At 37.0% G+C, this 19,777-nt stretch overlaps 1 protein-coding gene across 1 annotated transcript in view; it reads left to right on the top strand.

Moving 5' to 3' along the window:
• Positions 1-19,777, top strand: part of LOC110383864 (tyrosine-protein kinase Dnt) — a 58,023-nt gene that overhangs the window by 15,768 nt on the left and 22,478 nt on the right. Inside the window, exons 3-7 of the mRNA XM_064042968.1 lie at positions 10,070-10,197; positions 10,242-10,368; positions 10,502-10,617; positions 14,157-14,263; positions 15,488-15,618. Coding sequence (XP_063899038.1) covers positions 10,070-10,197; positions 10,242-10,368; positions 10,502-10,617; positions 14,157-14,263; positions 15,488-15,618 — 609 coding nt within the window. The remainder of the gene's footprint in view (positions 1-10,069; positions 10,198-10,241; positions 10,369-10,501; positions 10,618-14,156; positions 14,264-15,487; positions 15,619-19,777) is intronic.

Raw genomic sequence — 19,777 nt, 5'->3', positions numbered from 1 at the left:
TCCCCCAAGGCTCGCTCCCCCAACCAAGCCTCATTACACATCTCCAACCGGGTGCATTCACGCCTTTGAGTAATTAATACTAATATCTGTCAATGTAACAGCTTTGAGGTTAGCTAGCTTAGCTAGGTATTTAGGTTCATCTATAAGGGAGTCTTTTTGTTGTTTTTAATTAGATGTAGCTTCATTATTAGATTTATTATCTAAGGTTTCTATTTGGTTTATGTTTTCAAGTCGAACATTGTTTTTCTGTGTTTGTTTGAATTTGACGATCTTGGCAACTGTGAAGCCAATCTGTCCTTTAAGAAGCGCCGTACATATTATTATGTATTATGATTCAATGGCATCTCATTTACCTAGCCTTTTCCCAACTACACTGTGATCGGCTTCTAGTCTAACCTGAAACTGAGTTTCAGTATTTTCTTGAATTCCATCATCATTTAAATCATAATCCTCAAGCAAAACATCATTTACGCAACTTACCATTTCAATTACTAAAAAATCCTCCTCCAAGCCTCGTGTTACACTTGGAATTATTCCGAGATTACTCCCTCCGCTCTCATTACACTGGTACAATTGTCTTTGTGTAATTAATACAAAGACATAGCTGCAAGGCTCTCACGTATTGTCTTACGGTAAAACGTGTTATTTCAATTTTTAGATTCTACCTTTTTGTCTAGTGTCTCATTATTTTAATTTGCTTTAGGTGTTTTTGTTTTGTAGTGTTTACATCATATTTTAGGTTTTATATTGGGTGGTCTAAATGGTGCCACCAAGCTACTAAGTCTAGATTCCTCATGCTTATGTACTTAAATAAAGTTACCCAATTTACATTTATGTGCCACCATGTTTAGATTGATACATTCACTGACTGTAGTACTACCAATATTTCGTTATTTGATTCAGGTTCATTTTATTTAGGTCTTTATTTCGCTAAATTTATATATTCCTAAATAAAAATATTGTGAATCCTAACTGTCTGATCTCTTTAACCCAAGACCAACATTTTCATCCTCATAATTTTCATTCAACATTACGTATAATTTTCATTAACAGTCCCTCAAGCCTCATTACATCTCAGTACATTATCGTTTGAGTAATTAATACAAAGGAATGGCTTCGGGCTGCATGTTGTCTGTCATTACTAGGTTTCAATTATAAACGTGACCGCTACAAAGGATGCCGCGCGAATGTGTGAATTGCTTGATGAATATTTTATTGTTAGTGTTTTGGGTATAGTTAGTGTTAGATAGTTTTAATTGTGTTTAGCTTTGTTCGATTAGGTTTTTGAATTGTTTGATTAAATGTCTCTTATTGATTTCTGACACTTACGCGAATATTAGACATTTAAATAAAACTACTTTTACGGATCAACATACCTCTACAAGATGCGGGTGTATACAAGCTTGAATGTGATTGTGGTCTCTCTTACATAGGCCAAACTAAAAGAAGCATAGGGACCCGCGTAAAAGAACACATCGCCGATGTCAAACACCGCCGTTCCAGACAGTTAGCAGTTTGTGAACACACACTAGACAAGGCCCAGCATTACATCAGATTTGATAAACCACAAGTCCTTGCAAAAGAAAACCGATTCCTACCTAGGATGATTCGCGAGGCTATTGAAATTAGCGGAAGCGGGCCTCTCTGGGATTGCTAAGTGGTTAAATTCGCACCTATTAACATTAAACACCTCTAAAACAAAATACATTGCATTTACAAAATACAATCACACTCAACCTGGGCCTGAAAATGACCTTAAAATCCACGGTTGTGGTAATCTTCTTGGCAGAAACTGTACTTGTAATGTAATCACCAAAGTGGCTCAAATCAAATATCTGGGCATCATGGTTGACCAGCGTTTGTCTTGGCATGCACACTTAGATATGGTCATGACTCGAACTAGAAAGCTCATCTGGATTTTCAAAACGCTAAGACATGCCACCTCAAAGACTCTTTTAAAACAGATATATAGTGCACTGGCTCAGTCTGTGCTGATGTACTGTATACCTGTGTGGGGCGGGGCTACAAAAATCAAATTTCTCGAATTAGAGCGAGCAGAGAGATCTCTGTTAAAAGTTATGTGTTTTAAACCGTTTATATTCCCAACTGAAAATCTGTACTCAATAACCGATCTTCTCACGGTCAGAAAACTTTATGTGCTACATATAGTATTAAGATTTCATAAAACTCTCCCCTACGACTCGAGCCTAGACACTAAAAGACGGAAGCATTATTTTGGTTGCACCAACAGTCACCGTGAAATCGGAATATGCAAAGAGGCAGTATGCCAGACAAGCTGCTTCCCTTTACAACAAAATAAATAGACATTTACATATTTTCCCCATGCGATTTCGTGACTGTAAAATATCTCTAATAAACTGGTTGAAAAGCAAGAGCTATGATGACATTGAAACCTTTTTACAAACTATTACGTAATAATAATATTATGATGCAGTGTTATACGGACACATGTATATCCTTACATACACAACACACTTGCACTTACCAACCCACACACACCCAAAACACACACACATACACACTCACACACCCACACACACACACCCACACATACACATACACACATACACACACACACACACACACACACACACACACTAGAGTTTACTGATTTGTTTTTCTTTGAGTACTTTTCTTTTTCCATTTCTTTAGTTTTTAAGTTAAAAATGTAAACCCCTGTAATTAATTAATTATTAGCACACTCCTACATACTACTGTTACTAGTTTTGAAGAGCGGGGCCTCCTAGCACAGGTATTTTTAATACTTAAAAGGAGACCCCTGCGTAAGATTTATTGTAGTAGTTTTTAAGTTGCTGAATAAAGATTTATTTATTATTTTGGTTTTAAACGATCGTTTTCTCAGGTTTTAATTTAAACCTGGTCTTTTTAGGATCTTACGGGCAAAGCCAAAGTGAGATCCTAATACTTAGGATATAGATCCCAATATATATATTCTTAGAGGTCAGATCAGAAGTGGTACTTGAAAATGAATAACACACGTCTATAAACATTTAACCTGGTAAGGTTTATTTCTTACAAAGGATTTAGCAGAAGCCAACTTTGAATAGCAAATACAATATCGATAATTAATTATAAGATCACGATGTGACATCTTCAACGTCCGTCATCCTTCTATCCGTCATAATTTCTTCTTCTATACCAGCCCGGTCAGGCCAGGTTGGTAGCAAGGAGGATTCATATCTAACACGGCCGTTCCTGACCCTGCGGCGTCCTCGCCAGCAGTATTATTCGACTCTTCAGCATCAGATCAACTCCCCATAAGCTGATCACCGACATGTTGCTCATGATCTGAAACATGTTAAGCAAGGTATAAGTAATTTACTCGTAGTAGTCGTTTTTGTGTAGGTATAAGTCTGAAGCAGGAGAAAAGGAAGGGTAACAAAAAAAATGTTGCATGTAATTTCACAAATTCATAGCATAGGCACGCATTTAGGCTATAGGTTGCATACTATGACGACGTGAAACAGAGACCCATGCGTCCGTATGTTCTCGGTGACAGAGGCTCCCAGTTTGCTTGTCATTACACACGCTCATAGCATAGGCACGCATTTAAGCTATAGGTAGCATACTATGAAGACGTGAAACAGAGACACATACCGTCGTATGTTCTCTCAAAGTGGTCTAGACAACTAGCACCATCAGTATGTCAAAGTCAAAATCAAGGAAAAGACCATTTCTAAGCTAAAATTACAGTCAAGGTCAAAATCAGTCATTGAAAGTAGGTCAATTAGATCAACACATCAATATTCATGCACCCTTTCATGGCACGCACACAAAGACTCATGTACATTCGAACGTCCTCAAAGTCCTTGTCATTGTCAAATTGCCTTGCAGCTCTCAAAGAAAGCCAAGGAGGTCACATTTCGCTCGGCCACTGCTGACCATTCATTTGAAGGATCTAAGTTTTCAAAGAAATAAATCCATGACTTAATTATAACTTTGACATCATCATCATCATCATTACTCATCGTTAATCAAGTGCCAACAAACATAAGTGATCAACGGTTAAAATTGACGTATGCAGTGTTAATCATCTTTTATAAATGGCAAAGGTCACGATGGTGATTCAATTGACGTTGCCACCTTAGGACACCATGACGACCACAAACAAGGAACTAGCCAGCAATATTGGGCCGCGCTGTGGGCCGCGCCGACACGGCCATCCTGCGCTTTACACGTCCTCGTGTAAGTGCACTGTAATAGAAATAATACCAAGGAACATCTTTGAACATCTTTTCATGACGGACGTTGAAGATGTCACAATCTTCAACGTCCGTCATCTTTTTATCCGTCATAATTTCTTCTTCTATACCAGCCCGGTCAGGCCAGGTTGGTAGCAAGGAGGATTCATATCTAACACGGCCGTTCCTGACCCTGCGGCGTCCTCGCCAGCAGTATTATTCGCCTCTTCAGCATCAGGTCAACTCCCCATAAGCTAGTCACCGACATGTTGCTCATGATCTGAAACATGTTAAGCAAGGTATAAGTAATTTACTCGTATTAGTCGTTTTTGTGTATAAGTCTGAAGCATGTAATATGTTGAGAAAAGGAAGGGTAACAAAAAAAAGGTTTCCATATTTACTTCTACTTGTATGTAAATCATACTATGGGCGCAAGTGTGCACTCAAGCGCCCACAGGCAAAGGCATATTGAAAGGTGTTATGGTAGTAACCAGCTTCAGACTAAACACGAATAAAAAAAAGTGCATCGTGAATGACAGAATCCGGACTTCCATCACTCGCCATACACCGCCAGGTGACAGAGGCTCCCAGTTTGCATGTCATTTTACGCATTCATAGCATAGGCACGCATTTAAGCTCTAGGTTGCTTACTATGACAACGTGAAACAGAGACACATACCGTCGTATGTTCTCCCAGTGGTCTAAACAATAGTCCCACTCAGAAACAGAGACCCATGCCGTCGCATGTTCTCGATGACAGAGGCTCCCAGTTTGCTTGTCATTACACACGCTCATAGCATAGGCACGCGTTTAAGCTATAGGTAGCATACTATGAAGACGTGGAACAGAGACCCATACCGTCGTATGTTCTCTCAGCGGCCTCCAAAGTAACACCGCCACGGTATAAAGAGAGCTCTCAAAGTGGTCTAGACAACTAGCACCACCAGTATAGAAAACCAAAGAGCCGTAATCTCGTACGGTATAGTAGGGTATTTCAAGGTCAAAATCAAAGAAAAGTCCATTTTTAAGTTAAAATAACAGTCAAGGTCAAAATCAGTCATTGAAAGTAGGCCAATTAGATTAACACTTTTTCACATCAATATTCATGCATCCTTCAATTAGATTAACACTTTTTCACATCAATATTCATGCATCCTTCAATTAGATTAACACTTTTTCACATCAATATTCATACATCCTTTCACGGCACGCACACATAGACTCATGTACATTCGAACGTCTTCAAAGTCCTTATCTTTGTCAAATTGTCTCGCAGCTATCAAAGAAAGCTGAGGAGGTGTCCACTTCCATCGCCGTATGCGGACGTAGTGGCGTTCTAATAAACTTTTGTAAGAGGCACCAAGACACAAACAGCCAGCAACATTGGCACACTGCAACGCAGGCAGCAGTTCTCGAAGTTGTTCGGGAATATGTATACCTCGGGCAGACATTGCAGTTAGGTAGAAACAACTTTGAGGACGAGGTGAATAAGAGAATTCAGTTGGGTTGGGCTGCATTTGGGAAGCTACGTCGAGTCCTAACATCGTCGATCCCACAGTGCCTAAAGACAAAAGTCTTCAATCAGTGCGTCCTACCTGTCATGACTTACGGAGCCGAAACGTGGACACTGTCGGTACGGCTGGTCCACAAGTTTAAAGTCGCTCAGCGAGCTATGGAAAGGGCTATGCTCGGCATTACTCTGAGGGATCGCATCAGAAATGAGGTAATCCGTCAGAGAACCAAGGTCATCGACATAGCCCACCGAATCAGGAGCAGTAGGGCTGACCACGGTCTTAGCAAATATCCACCTCATTCGCTTCGTGTCCACGAGCACTGCCAGCCGATAGCTAGCACATAGTGTGACTCTTTGCTGTTATTATACGCGCAAAGGCTTAGCGCGACCAAACATGAGTCATGCATGATGTTTGTTTGCAGAGATATTACAAGAAGCATGGAGTGATAATGCCTGGTGAGATCAATCCAGTTCTTATGTATCCCATCATGACCTTTTACCATTATTTTATAAAAGATGTACAAATGACAACTTTGTCAGACCTTTGTTTTATGTGAGAATTACGTAATAATTTTCCAAATCGGTTGACTAGATCCAGAGATTTCCTCAACGTCACAAACTTTACTTCTTTTGTTTAGATAAATAGTCACACATCGCCGACACGGCCATCCTGCGCTTTACACGTCCTCGTGTAAGTGCACTGTAATAGAAATAATACCAAGGAACATCTTTGAACATCTTTTCGTTCGGTCACTTCTGACCATAAATTTAAAAATCGGTGTTCTTAAATAAATTGTATCCAATTAATCTTTAACAAACAAACAAATTCGCCCGACCCGGGGATCGAACCCCAAACTGCACAGCAGTCGTGCTATGCGTCTGCCAGATCAATGAGGCGAATGCGAACTCAACTTGAGAACCACATGAAAAATAAAACAGGTCACCTGATCGCCTGAATGCATGATATACCAGGCATACTGTCCACTCGCTCTCATCATTCGAGCAATGTCGCGCGATGTGCTGACCGGCGGCACTCCGCACAGCATGCAGCAATAAAGCAAGCGCAAGAAGTGTGTAACTTCAGCACATACGTCGTCAAATTATGTGCTTCTCACGTAGTAAACCTCGTTGTGTTTTCTGGTTTCAGTTTATCTCCGATATCTGTAGTTAGAAGGTTAAGGAAGTAGGCTTTGGACTAGATTCAGGCATCTGAGTGTTTAAGCATTTAATTGACGAACTCTCATGCATTATTAGTAAGGAGTATAAGAAATAAAACTTATTTACGGTTGAGATGTAGTTTCAATAACAGAACAAATAATTACTGAATTTAGACGGCAAACGAAACGGTAAAGAACGCGTGGCAAATCCCACTTCTGATCTTAGAGGTCAGATCAGAAGTGGTACTTGAAAATGAATAACACACATCTATAAACATTTAACCTGGTAAGGTTTATTTCTTACAAAGGATTTAGCAGAAGCCAACTTTGAATAGCAAATACAATATCGATAATTAATTATAAGATCACGATGTGACATCTTCAACGTCCGTCATCCTTCTATCCGTCATAATTTCTTCTTCTATACCAGCCCGGTCAGGCCAGGTTGGTAGCAAGGAGGATTCATATCTAACAATATATAATACTATTGGGTTTGGGAAGTTTGCTGGTTGTTCTGTACTGCATTAAAGTTATTATCTAAATCTAGTTGCAAAAATTTTCTGACAATACGGCATGTGTTGAGGATAGCTGCTTTCTGTAGAGTGAGGTAAGTATATTTGGAGAGATCAAGTGCGGCAAAACTATTAAAAATTTGTTTAGGGACTACACCTGTGGTAGATATTATTATCGGGACTATTGTTACTCTATTCATTTTCCAAACTCTAGTTATTTCTTCTTGCAATTCTGTATATTTCCTTATTTTTTCTGTGATTGTTTTTTGAATGTTGTTAGTGTTTGGGACGGCTATGTCAATGATGAATGTGTGTTTCTTGGTTTTATCTACCAGTGTGATATCAAGTCTATTGTTATAAATGGTGTGGTCTGTAATTATAGTGCGGTCGTAATACATTTTAAAATATTGATTTTCTAAGACAGCTCTTGGTGTGTATTTGTAATATGGTGTGTAAGGATCTTGTGCGAGTTTGTGTTTTATGGCGAGTTTTTGGTGTATTATGTTTACTAATTGGTTGTGTCTGTGTGTGTAATCGTTTTGTGTTAGTGTGCTGCATGCTCCTGTGATGTGTTGTATGGTTTCGGGCTTACTATGACATTTTCTGCATAAATCACTCCTAACTGTACTATCCCTAATTATATACTTTCTATAGTTCTTTGTGTTAATGACTTGGTCCTGTATGGCTAGCATAAACCCTTCTGTCTCTGGATATTTATTATTATTAATTATCCAAATTTCAATAGAGAAGATGGCTGGTGCATACCACCTGCTCGGAATCCCATCATAGAAACTATTAAATCAAAATCCAAGCCTACAACTGCTCGACCTAAGGATACAGTGAGCTCGTTTTGCGTGAATCGGATTGTCAATAATAATTAACAAAATGTAGGGTAGCTGTTTGTAACTAATATATCAAGACGACCAACACCTTAGTCTGCCCGTGACCATGGATGCTGTAAAGGATCCGAAACGTCGGGATTAAATAATATAATATAACCGCGAGAAAATCCGTAAAAGTAGTTTTATTTAAATGTCTCTTAATTTCAGGACAGGTTGAGTTTCGGCTCAATGCCTTTTTTATATTGCAGTTGACATCGTTAAAAATATATGATTTTGTTGAACTTCATAGTTCTTAGCAAGGAGAATTATGTTTAACTTAGAAAAATAACACAAGAAACACAATTGCTTAATTTACTCGGAAACAAAACATGTAAACAGCGATATTAACCTGTTGTGCAAAATAACACTAGCGTCTTGGTTAGTCGGACTCACAGGACGACTTTCAACACCATTATCAAACACAGGACGCCTTGCCCTGTAATGTGCTTCTTCATACATCCTAACAACATTCGGTTTTGTACTCACCTGCTTTACATACTGACGGGCTTTCACCCTAACAAAAAAACTCTTAGAACCATTTTACACATTACATAGCTCCTCCCCATAGCAAAAGCATCAATTCAAACTGCGAACCAAAAGACTGGCATCTAAGAAACATACAGAGTGTTCATCTTTTGTATACCGTTCGGATATACAGGGAGTGCAAAGTAGGGGTGTGTTCGCGAGTATTTTGCACTCGTTCCGTACTAGGGTGGTGATTCATCAATTGTGCAAAGTGCCACTTCATATACGTTTCGTTTCACTGTCGCTTTGCAACCAAATGTAGGTACGCTGATTGGATCATCAGATTTTTTGTGACGTTTTTTCGCGATTAATTTTGACGTTTGGTCAAGCGTTTTGAATTGAGTAGCTATTAAGTTGGATTGGGGCGTTTTATTAACATGTAGATGAGCGACGGTTTTATTGGTTTTGGAGAGATATAAAAGGTGATCCAGATTGTACAATTTCGTTTGATTTTTATGATCGATTGACATGATCTTTTTGCTTTATTTTGAGATGAGTTATCTTTGGTAGGTAATTGTATTTTCAACAAAATATATCGATCTAATTTATAACGATACACTTACATATAGTTTCGTCCAAAACTAAAGAAAGATTTTAATGCATAAAGTATCAAAACTGCTTCTCCGCGCTACAGTAACACTTCTTTTCGGCTAAGCAAATAGAGTTAGTTGGATAATTTGACGCGCTGTCCCCCCGGGAATCGAACCTGCATCTGTTAGAGGGAAGCAAGCTCCCATGTACGGTGCAATCGTCCGTAATGCACTTTGAATTAGAATAATATGATTTTAGTTTCCCCACTATGCGTTTGAAATTTTTATGAGTTGTGTTAGTTATTCCTGAAAACTTTTTTTAGAATGTAATTAGATTTTCATATTTTTTTGTGAGTGTTAGCATAATAATCATGCATTAGTCAAAAATGTTGTTCATAACAAACGTGAAATATTCTAGTATTTATGTGTACTTTACTCTTGGTAATAAATTAATAGCATGTATTCAAAGTTTCGACCAAACAGAGGCTGTTATATATTTTCACTATTCTTTTCTGATCAACGAGATAAACTCAAAAAAATATATGTTCATCCTCTCTCTACTAAACTCATTAGTGTTAGCAACTGCTACTTAGAGTTGAACAAATATTTCAGTGTCTATTTATTGAAGAAGACCATTGAATAGTGGCTCTAGTCACTAGAGTGGTTCGTATAAAATATTCCTCCAAGTTTTGCTCATATAATATTCACTCTAATTTCTATTGTCTCAGGTCTAGATGCAGAACTGTACTACGTGAGAGAGGGCGTGGTGAACAAGTACGCGACCAGCTTCATAGTGCCCGTGCCCGCTCATATCGCCGACCTGCAGTTCATGTGGCAAGCGCTCGGCGATACACCCGTGAGTTTTACTTGTTTTACTCAGAACTGTACTACGTGAGAGAGGGCGTGGTGAACAAGTACGCGACCAGCTTCATAGTGCCCGTGCCCGCTCATATCGCCGACCTGCAGTTCATGTGGCAAGCGCTCGGTGATACACCCGTGAGTTTTACTTGTTTTACTCAGAACTGTAGTACGTGAGAGAGGGCGTGGTGAACAAGTACGCGACCAGCTTCATAGTGCCCGTGCCCGCTCATATCGCCGACCTGCAGTTCATGTGGCAAGCGCTCGGTGATACACCCGTGAGTTTTACTTGTTTTACTCAGAACTGTACTACGTGAGAGAGGGCGTGGTGAACAAGTACGCGACCAGCTTCATAGTGCCCGTGCCCGCTCATATCGCCGACCTGCAGTTCATGTGGCAAGCGCTCGGTGATACACCCGTGAGTTTTACTTATTTATTTAAGTAATAGCAGTACTGAAAGCCAACCCTAAAGCAGTTAGGACAATAACAAAACGATTTCGGCCCGACCTGGGAATCAAACCTCGTGCTCAGCAGCCGGGCTTGCGGTAGCTAGACCCAACGAGGCAGACATATGTAGATATAACAGTAGCCAATATGCTATTCTGATTATGTAAGTCATATTACTGCCAAGTTATGTAGATAAAAAACAATGTTATATGTACAACAAAGTTATAAATATGACAGTAATTTCAAATCCCACCCAAAACAAAAATGTGAAAGACTGCCAAGTTCGATAATATGGGAATGCTTCGCCTATAAAAGAAGTGAGATCTGAATAAGTACCAAGTTCCATACACATACCTCAGTTAAAAATAGTTACTTTTTAATGATGTTACTTGGCAAGTTTTCATACACCTTGTTATAAACCTACTAAACGCAATGGATCAAGTATTTAATTTTCTATTAAAACTTGCCAAGTAATCATCATTAAAAAGTAACTATTTTTAACTGAGGTATGTGTATGGAACTTGGTACTTATTCAGATCTCACTTCTTTTATAGGCGAAGCATTCCCATATTATCGAACTTGGCAGTCTTTCACATTTTTGTTTTAGGTGGGATTTCATTTATTTTTGTAAGGTTGTTTATTTTATTTTTTTCTTATGATGAAGTTAGTTAAAGAAATGTCTCATTTATACTATCTTTTAGATTTTTTAATATGCACTATGTTTCTTACAAAGAAATGAACTAGATTAACTATGACTAGATTTACCTACTGACTGACATGACATGTTATCATATATTATGTTCGTGGATCAAAGTTACACATTCGTTATTTTCGAAAGTGATTCACACTTGGCCGTTTTCAGATTTTTACTTTACTTTGACTAAATACAAACCTTTGTACCATTCGAAGATATATTATATAAATATAGATAAATTTAGTTCGTTTTAGTTCCTTAGGGGTATAAATTTACACCGGGTATAAAACACCTTCATTATTTTGAAACCGACTCACACTTGGCCATTTTCAGATTTTTCCCTTTACCTTGACATAAAGACCTACCTCCATGCCAAATTTCAAGTCAATACGACCATTGTAAGTGGTCTAGGTTTTTGATGAGTGAGTCAGTGAATCAGTGAATAAGTGAATAAGTGAATCAGTCAGTGAGTGTATAGTAAAAAAAATAGCGATTTCCTGACGTCAATATCTCAAGACCTACAATAGGTATAATAATGAAATTTTGTATTTTAGATAAGTGAGGGGGTCTCAACAGATACTAGAAATTTGATATGCGTAAATAAAATAGATTTTGAGTTACAGGGGGGTCGAATTTGGCCCGAAATGGTTCGTGTAATATAACCCACGGCCGGTGAGTCGCCTTTTTTGCTCGAACTTGGCGGACACACTGCCGTGTGTCTAGATTGTGTCGCTTAAATGTGCGATCAGATATCGCAAGATAAAACAATATCGCTGAATATTGAAAAAGTGCTCGCGACTTGAGTGCATTTAACTATCCCTTATATAAAATTATGAGCACCGTTTACCTATGATATGTTTATTCAGATTTTATTCTACCATTCCTATTTACAGTTGTACATAAGAATATTTACCTACCTACTTTACTTCACTATCAGTTTTACTCACCTTCTATTTATAAAGCAAAATAGAGCAACCTGCAGATTGTTCAGTTAGCATGAACATTGAAATTATTTACTATAAACAACAAAATAATTTCATGCAGAATTATTTAAAGTATCAAATTAAATCCGCTGATTTACACAATAAAACTACAAAATTAATACATTTTAGCTCTCTCTTTCAGTAATCCGTAAAGTTAACAATAAATGGATCGTTTTAATTACAATAATTCTTTAGTACAACAGCGTGAACAGAGAATAATTTTATTTTCAAACTTGTAAATTAAATTTTGTATTCCATTGAGCAAACATTCGTCCGATATTGAGCGTGGAACGTTCCGTATTTTCCAATTTGGTTGGACGCGATTTAATTTTCGAAAACAAAGGACTGGATTAAGTCGTAATTTTTTTCTGTTCCTGTTATTTAGGGATTAGGAATTTGTATTATTGGTTTCCTATTCAAGTATATTATTTGAGAAAAGCGGTTGTAGTAAATATAGTTCTTACTCATATATATAGTTCATTTAAGATTTCTAAATCTGTTCTAGTCAACAAAATTAATTGCATAATTTTTATGAAGCAGTTGATTTTTTGTCAATTATCTATTCTTCCAACATACAAAAAAGTATAGTAGGGAAACTTTTGAAAGAACCTAATTAATCGTAAATACTCTGAAATAGAATTAAGCTGCAAATGGTTAAACATGTTTAAAAACCTAATACAACGTGATCATTCTAAGCCATTTCAAGTGTAACCTTCAAAAACATTTTTCATCCTTCACACGTCACTCACGTGTAGAAAGTCAAACACCCTGTCTATATTAGTACCCATATTGATCGTCCTGTCGATAGACTGAGGTCATGGTGCACTGACTCATCGTGAATAATGTGTTCTAATGAGAATAGATGTCTTTAATGTCTTTAAGCGCCATGGAGATGGGTAGAAGATTAATTTGGAGGTTAAATGTGTCAAAGAGATCTTTGTATAGGTACAGCTGATGAAATTATGTTTTATTATTTTTCAATGTTGATATTTTATTAATTTTATTATTAAGTTCAAATAATGAAGTGATCTACAGAGAATATTACTAACTAAAAGTTTGGATCATAATTATATCATCATTATCATAATTATAATGTTATGAATATGGTGGCAATGAACTGGATTGTACGTAGGTACATAGAAGTTACGCTCATCGCATGGTAGTTAGAAATCACCAAATTATATTGGAATGCTTTGAATAATGGAGTTTGTTTTAGCTTTCAAATTGTTGTTTATTCACCAATACATAGGTTTAGTAGCTATTACCATATTTCTATACTTACTACAAGAGAATCGTGCCAGTCTTTGCCCTGATACTATTAATTGCTTAAAGGTATGAATTTGAAAGGTGTAAAAATTCTCTGTTAATTTAATCAGACCACAGTTCTGCCGATGTGTCCATTTTTGAGGCTTAAAATAAATTAACAGAGGCTGACGCTTTTGATTTAGGATTTTGTACTATTTATTTACCTACACATACGTATATAAGTACGTATATTGTTCTAGAAATTTCCACGACATTCATAGTGGTGTTACTCAGCAGTTGCCGTACGTGATGGGTATAGACTACGAGAGCCGACAAAATTCTTGTTAATATTTCCTTTTGTGAAATGAAAGACACGTCAAACTTATAACAGCCCGTTGTTTTTGCGTCTGTGGTTAAAAATAATGAAGTGGCAAAAATGTGCGATTTGACCATTGCTTTTGCACCAAATGAAATATATTTTTCCTTCACATACCTAATTTACATATGTTTAAGTATAAGTACATATAAGTTATGTACGTAGATTGTTCTAGAAATTTCCACGACATTGATGGTGTTGTTACTCCACAGTTGCCGTACGTGATGGGTATAGACTATGAGAGCAGAGGCGCCATGCTGCCGCCGCAAGTCAATATCTCTGAAAGAGGGTTTGTGCCTACTACGCTGCAGACTTTTAGGTAAGCTAAATGTCATGTCTTAATAATAGTATTTATTTATTTATGTATCCTTCAACTTAGCAATCTGGTTCCAAACAATAATCTAATAATTTGTTAGGTTTCCCTTGTCAAACTGTCTTTGGGTGACTTCACACCTCATATTCTGTCTGTGAATCTACCTTACAATACTCCTTGAAATGCCACCATGTGAGTCAGTCCCTATGTAACCCCTGTCTAAAAATATTATACTGAATATTCTTATGTTACTAACTAGTTTAATTAGGATATATCCAGCCTAACTTGAATGTATGAACTGGTTTAAAAGTTATGAGCTGTATAAAACGGCAACAAATATTTCCTACTTTTTTAAACCTTGAAATATAGGAATATGGGTGCATCAGTAATGAGGATGAGTCAATAAGCTCACAATGGGCGCTTTATTTATATACTGCGATTTTTTGTCGCAATTGCTAAACCAATGTCGAGTCAGAGCCTCTAGTGAATAATTTGAGGCTTTCGTACTATCCATATTCGTACGTAAAATAACAGTCGTGTCCCCAATTAACAAATACCATATCACTTGTTTGTTTACCTTATTACCCACTCAAAAGTACGTAAATAAGAGAAGATCAAAAAATCCCATGAAAATAAAAATTGTTTACAAACTTTCAAAGTAATTTATTTCCGAGAAGTATCACAAACAAAAATAAAACAAGGAAGAAATGGGAGATAGATTGGAAAGTGATACGCCCTCGTTGTCTCGTATTTTTAGGTGTACCTATCATATTTTTGTTCTTGGCACAAGTTGTTTAAGAGTGCTTCATTAACTTAGACTGCTAAAATTATTTCTTGTGTTAAAAATAAGGCTTAGGTAGGTACTATTTTAGGCTATCGTAGATTATAATCTTTGTTGTAAGCTTTTCTTTTTGTTTGGACAAGTTAGAGTTATTTTTACCAAAGATATTAAAATTCTATCTCATTATATACATTTTATGTGTGAGAGGAGGCCTGTGTTCAGCAGTGATACGATAAAAAGGCTGATGAAACCAATAAATTCTCCTTTGCTATGGAAACATAACAGTAGTACCAAATTTATACATATTTTATTAATAGTTAAACTAATCTTGTCATGCTCTCGGCCGTGCTCTCGCTGTGCCGGCATATTGGGCTGACATAGTGTAGTCTCAATATATAACATGTCATCGACTCGAAAGAAGAAGAAACTAATCTTTGCTTCTCCAACAGGGTTCGTTTACCATGCACGGGTACCAGGAGCGCAGAGATCCTCGTGACTATGCAACTGAACATATCGGCCCCGGATCGCGCGCACAAAGACGTGCGGTTACTCTTCAAGAGGAATAAAATTTGTTTGAAAGGTAAGAAAAACTAAATCTCTTCATGTATTTTATTTTTGACTAGCTTCTGTCAGCGGTTTCACCCGCATCTCGTAGGAACCACGGCACGAACCCGGATAAAAAATAGCCGATAGCCTTCCTCGATAAATGGGCTATCTAACACTGAAAGAATTTTTCAAATCGGTCCAGCAGTTCTTGAGATTAGCGCGTTCAAACAAACAAACAAACAAACTCTTTTAATTACCCAACTTCGCAGGACAAAGTGCACAAGCATTTGCGCAGACACAGGTGCACACGCTATTCCTTCACTCTCATAGCCCGATGGGACGGCAATCCGACATGACCGGAGAGAGATCAGGCGCAGGACAGATATTTACGTGCTCTCCGATGCACGTGTGAGTCAATCACCAACTTCAAGGCTCCGGGATGCTTTGTGAAACTTTCTAAAATCTACAAAGACATTTCGGCTCAACTCGGGAATTGAACCCGAGACCCAGTGCTCAGCAGCCAACAAGGCAGTTTATTTGTATCATGTAATTGATTGGGTTTTGTTTTTTCTTTACTATATACCTACAACTAAAGTCTCCTAGTAGTAAAACAGAACATTTTATGTTTTTATCGAATGAAGATTGATTTGAACGATTAACCCCCTATGGTGTGCTTATTAATGGTGTTCTGTGTAACACGAGAATAGTCTTATATTGATGCTATGTATCTCCATCTACATACTTTGGGTATGACCACAATGTTTCAATATTAAACTACGTTGTTATAATGCGTTACATCTATACTAATATTATAAAGCTGAAGAGTTTGTTTGTTTGCTTGAACGCGCTAATCTCAGGAACTACTGGTCCGATTTGAAAAATTCTTTCAGTGTTAGATAGCCCATTTATAGAGGAAGGCTATAGGCTAATTTTTATCCGGGTTTGTGCCGTGGTTCCCACGGAATGCGGGTGAAACCGCTGGCAGAAGCTAGTTGCAAATAAGATCCATAAGTCATTTTTTTAATCAGTGAAATAAGTTTTTTTTTAGAAGCATATAATATTTCTCATATATTTGGAACACGAGTTCCCAGTTATGTTCCTAACACAACTATTTCCAATAACACTTAAAACTAAGAAAAGTTATGTGACCTCCTTTCTACAGTATCATATACTTTTGTCTCTGGTGTGCAGAGTTGTACGGATAAAACTATGTCCTTGGTTTACTTAACTAAAGTTACGTAGTTTATACTTGGTCCTACAGGAATTGATTACTGAATACTGGGGTAAAAAGTATCTTGTTAAATTGGTAGTGGGGTTATTATTGTGTCATTATAGGTACCTACTTACCTATCAGTAATTATAATGTTTTAGGCCGTGTAATTCGAGGCATTGTTTTAGAATATAGATCCTCTATACGCCAAATTCTATAATTGAATGTTCAATTTAATGCAGAAGTTTGATAATGTTTTTGTCGCTTTATTTAAGTTAAAATTGTGACTAAAAATAATTAAGATGGAAGAATTACCTGCCTCCAAATGAATGTGCAAAAATAAATTCAGAACATAAGTGAATCGATTCACAATAATTATAAAACCTTTAATATTGTGGCTAACATTTGTTTCAGTGATACTGTGACAAAGAGCTGTAATTAAAATATTTCATACAATTATGGATGAGCTGTTCTTATAAACTGAATACTTGATCCCAAAGTCTTTGTATTTTACAACAATAATTAATAACCACTTAACCTAACGCGAATTCAGTTAAGTGGAAACATTATTCGCGAACTTTAAAACTGGACTTTATTATTCAAGACTTTAAACTTGGGAGCAAAAACCGTTACCGTAGAAATGACTTTAGTTTAATTTAGAGCACACTGCAAACTTTTAGTCGGTCTATAGTAATGCTTGGGCTCATACATCAGTTTGAAGATGAATGGTAGTAGGTACGCACAATTCAAAGAACAGGTATTTAGCTGGTATCAGACCGACTGAAAGCTTCCATTATTTAGAAAATGGGCAAAAAAAACACGTTTGTTGTATATGAGCCCCCCAAAATATTTATTTTATTTTAGTTTTCAGTATTTGTTGTTATAGCGGCAACAGAAATACATCATCTGTGAAAATTTCAACTCTCTAACTATCACGGTTCTTGAGATACAGCCTGGTGACAGACGGACGAACGGACGGACAGAGGAGCAAAAGGTAGGGTCCCGGTTTGACCCTTTGGGTACGGAACCCTAAAAATATACAACCAATGGGTGAACTGTCGACTGTTTAGTCTGCAGTGCGTTGGTGATCAAAAGCTGGACTTTATTATTCAAGACTTTAAACTTAGCAGCAAAAACTGTTACCATGGCAACGCCTTTAGTTTAATTTACTTGTTAAGTAGTTTTTCAGTTGTTTCTCACTCGGCTCACGTTTCTCTCTCTTTACTTTGTTTTGAAATATTCAGCGAGTCATGTCAGAATATATCATGTGTTGTCGTCTTTATTGTCTTTTGCTGTTCGTAGGAATTTTAATGGCCTCTGTATGAATGTTAGATATGCCATAGGTTGGAAGTATATGTGAATATGTGTCTGTTTTGTAGGCACTATTTTCTGAAAGAAAAAACAATGGTTTTTGACTCCTAAAAGAAATTAAAAGTCAACAACCCATTTATACTAACACTAGCCTTCGTCCGCGGTTTCACCCGTGTCCCGTAGCCGGATGGTGACAAAAACTATCCTAAAACCTCCCGGGTCTAAGTTATCCTCGCATATATCTCAGCTTTCTGAGGGTAGGCAATAGATTGGCTAGTAGGCTATAGGTGTATGAAACTGCATGTGGAAGCTAGTAAGTACTATACGTATAAAACTTCAACGATTTCTTCGAACCTTCATAATAATGTTATTATCAACTACCCATTCTACAGACAGTACCGCTATGAAAACGTAAAAATACTGCATATTGGAATACAAAGGAAAATAAAAATTTCCATTTCAAATAACTACAGTCATAAAGTTATTGAAAAACTGACAAACTAGTTCCCCCTCCGTACAAATCATTTTATAACTTCAATTGACTACTAAACCCATAAAGATGGGTGCGAAGTTTGTATGTTATTCACCGCAATAATAATAACAATAAATTTCTGAGAATACACTCAAAAGCAACCCTAATAATCCATCGATAAATATGTGGAAACTTCGAGTTTTCAGTTAGTTTACGGAAATAATTTAGTTGAGTAGTTTCTTGTAGTTACAAGAATGTTAGCTGAGATTTAGGTAGGTAGCCGAGGTTCTCAAATATTGCAGAGTATATATTTAGACATAATATATTATTTGCTAAAAGCCTGAATTGAGATTTGTAGGCATCTAGACCTCAATCACCATTCATATAGAATTATGGTAATGTCTTTTGCATCCTATGTTGTAATTGCGCAAATAGCAAAAAGGTAAGACATTTTAATCGGCAAATAGGCATAGAACCAGATACGCAACTTACTACTACGCAACAATATATATCACATTTTGGCAGAATAAATTTATATCCGCGGACGGATGACTAAGCAGACGATAATATTACAGAATCAAGCTATCAAAATACACAATCATAAAACCCTTCAAATTCTGAACAAGCCATATATACAATATACATACATAAGTAAGCCTACTTGCAAATATATATCATACTCCACTCAAGTCAAAGTTACGAACGCAAGCAGTAATAAGAAACAATAACAGCGTCAGTATATCCTTATCGGTGGCAAGTCAGAGTTGTGCCACAAATCACTGCTCTCTTTATTAGCATGTAGACGCAACAGGATATTCGAGGGATGGAGATGTATCGAGAGGGGATCATGTAGGGCTGTCAGTTTGGTGTACTTAGGAATTTGAATTTCGAAGATTATTTTGTGTATATGTGTGAAAATGCATAAGTGTGTGGGTGTTTCTGTATGAATTAGGTTCTAGAGGGTTAAGTATGTATAAAAGTATACCTACATCAATGAAGTTGAATATCCTCTGTGTGAATTGAAGCTCTATTGCAGGACGTTTAGTTGATTTCAAATTAAATGAAAACTTTTCGTGGCAATGTTATGTGTTACAGCCTTTTTATAGCCCACTACTGGGCACAGGCCTCCTCTCAGAAGGATTGTAATTAATTCGTAATTGTAAGTCGTGGGAATAAAATAAAATAAAATGGGAGCAAATT

Source organism: Helicoverpa armigera, chromosome 3, assembly GCF_030705265.1.
Source record: "Helicoverpa armigera isolate CAAS_96S chromosome 3, ASM3070526v1, whole genome shotgun sequence".
Lineage (NCBI taxonomy): Eukaryota > Metazoa > Arthropoda > Insecta > Lepidoptera > Noctuidae > Helicoverpa > Helicoverpa armigera.
Note: the sequence above shows the minus strand (reverse complement) of the source record. Positions and strands in the feature narration are given on the sequence as shown.